General features: G+C 39.0%; 1 protein-coding gene across 1 annotated transcript; it reads right to left on the reverse strand.

The window, feature by feature from the left end:
• Window positions 1-266: 266 nt before the first annotated feature.
• LOC141648949 (uncharacterized) lies at window positions 267-2,293 on the reverse strand. Its single transcript, XM_074457654.1, has 2 exons — window positions 1,852-2,293; window positions 267-1,345 (listed from the first exon to the last, which is right to left on the reverse strand). Exons 1-2 carry the CDS (start codon window positions 2,291-2,293, stop codon window positions 267-269), a joined length of 1,521 nt encoding a protein of 506 aa, XP_074313755.1.
• Between the last annotated feature and the right edge of the window lie 296 nt (window positions 2,294-2,589).

The raw sequence follows: 2,589 nt of genomic DNA on the forward strand, positions 1-2,589 counted from the left end.
ATTGTTAACTCTCACAAGCTTGCCTGAGAGTCAGGCAAAATCTAGATTACTCATCATCAGGTACTACAAATTCTGTTAAACCAAGCATTTATTTTTGAGAATTTAGACAAATGCCTACAACTACTTAGTCTCATCTGAATTTCCTTCTTGCATCTCTTCATCACCACCTTGGGCATAGGAACTGACTCTTCAATTTGACATTTGTTCCGGCACCACGAAATGAAATAAACTGCTGTAGCCAATACAGTAGCAAGAGCTTTCTTCTGTTACAAGGATCTGCACCTCAGTTGTACCCACCATGACAGTATGTTCTTATCTGGGAGCTGCACCTGAAGCCAATCTGACAGTAGAGCCAGGCATCTTCTGCTGAACGAGCATTGAAAAAACAAATGCTCCAAACTTTCTTCCTTATCACCACAAAGATAGCAACAGTTCAGATGTATAATCCCCATTCTAGCTAATCTATCTTGTGTTAAAAGTCTTCTATGAGCCATTAGCCAGATAATGAAGCCATGCTTTGGGACAATCAGTTTGTCTGAAGTCCAAGCATGCCAAGAAACATCCATCCCCTCATCAACTAGCCAGCTATAGCCTAGTTTAATAGAATAATCAGTAAGAGTGTTATTGAACATATGATGTTTAACTAGGTCTTTAACCCAACAAATTTTCCTCCATGCCCAACTAACTCCACTGACTGGTATATACTCCTCCCATTCTCTATCTTTCATATAAACTGCATGAATCCAGCGGACCCAAAGATGATCAGTCTTTTGAGCAATCCACCAGACATACTTTGCTACTGCAGCTATATTCCACCAGTACAGATTTGTCAAACCTAGCCCACCTTTCTTTTTTGGCTTACAAATTTTCTCCCATGCAACCAAAGCTGGACTCTCCTTTATATCAGTGCCATGCCAAAGAAACTGCCTGCACAAGGATTCAATCTTAGCAAGAATAGTTTTTGGCAGTATGAAAATTCGTGCCCAATAGTTGTGGAGTGTACTTAGAACAGCCTTGATCATCACCACTCTACCAGCATATGACAGTTTTCTTGCCCCCAAACTTCGTATTCTAGTAGTTACTTTATCAATGAGGCACTGACAATCATTGACACCAAGTCTTTTAGGAGATATATTGACTCCCAAATATTTGAAAGGGATTTTACCACTGTGCATACCAGATATCCTGATCATCATTGCCATAGCATGCTTATCAACCCCATTGCAATAAATCTCAGATTTTCCTTGATTCATCACCAAACCAGAGGCTAATGAGAAAGTTTTAAAAGCCCTCAGCATCAACAAGACAGATGATACATCACCTCTGCAGAACATCACTAAGTCATCTGCAAAACATAGATGACTTAGCTGCACTCTTTTACACAGGATGATATTTGAACTCAGCTCTCCTCTGAACCCACATTAAAATCCTACTGAGATAATCCAGACAAATAGTGAAGAGAAGTGGGGATAAGGGATCCCCTTGTCTAAGTCCTCGTTTCCAATGAAAATACCCAAAAACATTCCCATTTAAAGTCATAGAAAATGTGGGAGTACTCACACATTGGATAATGAGCTCCATCCAATGACTGGGAAAATTAAGAGCACTCAAAATTTGTCTAAGGAAAGCCTATTCTACAGAGTCATACGCCTTTTGTAAGTCAATCTTCATCATTACCCTTGGGGAACAGGCTTTTCTTCTGTACAACCTTATTAAATCTTGACAAATAAGAACATTTCCCACAATGTCTCCTCCTTTTATGAAAGCACTTTGAAAGGGGCTAAATATCTGGCAAAATAGTATTCAATCTATTGAAAATAACTTTTGTAACACATTTATAGATAGTGTTACAACAAGCAATTGGCTTAAATTGAGTGACATGCTCAGGGACATCCACCTTAGGTATCAAAGTGAGGACAGTTGCATTACAAGCTTTCAGAAGTTTCCCAGAACTAAAAACATTCTTTACAGCAGCAATAACATCCTTCCCAATGATGGTCCATACATCTTTGAAAAACTGGCTACTATAACCATCTGGTCCAGGGGCTTTAGTACCAGGAATGGAGAATAGAGCAGTCTTAATTTCATCATCAGTGATAGGAGCTTGTAAGATGGCATGATGATCTGTAGTTAGGCAAGCCCCTTGCCTGACAACATCCATGTTAACAGGAGCGACAGGTTTGAAAGTGCCTAACAAAGTGCCATAATACTCTTCAAAAGCACCCTGAATCTCAGTCTGCTGGGTACATAGCACTCCATGCATATTTTTAATCTGGTAAACTCTATTCTTCATTCTTCTATGCTTAATACTAGCATTAAAAAAGCAGAGTTAGAGTCACCCTCATCCATCCAGTTTTCCTTTGATTTTTGCTGAAGGTATTGGGCACAAGCAGTTTTTAGAAATCTCAATTCCTGTGCACAAGCATTTTCAGCATTACCAATTTCCTGATTCAGAGGATCAAGTCTAAGCTATTTCTGAAACCCCTCAAGAGCAATTTTAGTCACATGAGTGATGTTCTCAATGTCACTAAAATTATGTCTATCCAGCTGCTTTAAACTATGTTTCAAGGTTTTAAGTTTCTGAGTAAC

The sequence above is a fragment of the Silene latifolia genome, chromosome 3 (assembly GCF_048544455.1).
Source record: "Silene latifolia isolate original U9 population chromosome 3, ASM4854445v1, whole genome shotgun sequence".
NCBI lineage: Eukaryota > Viridiplantae > Streptophyta > Magnoliopsida > Caryophyllales > Caryophyllaceae > Silene > Silene latifolia.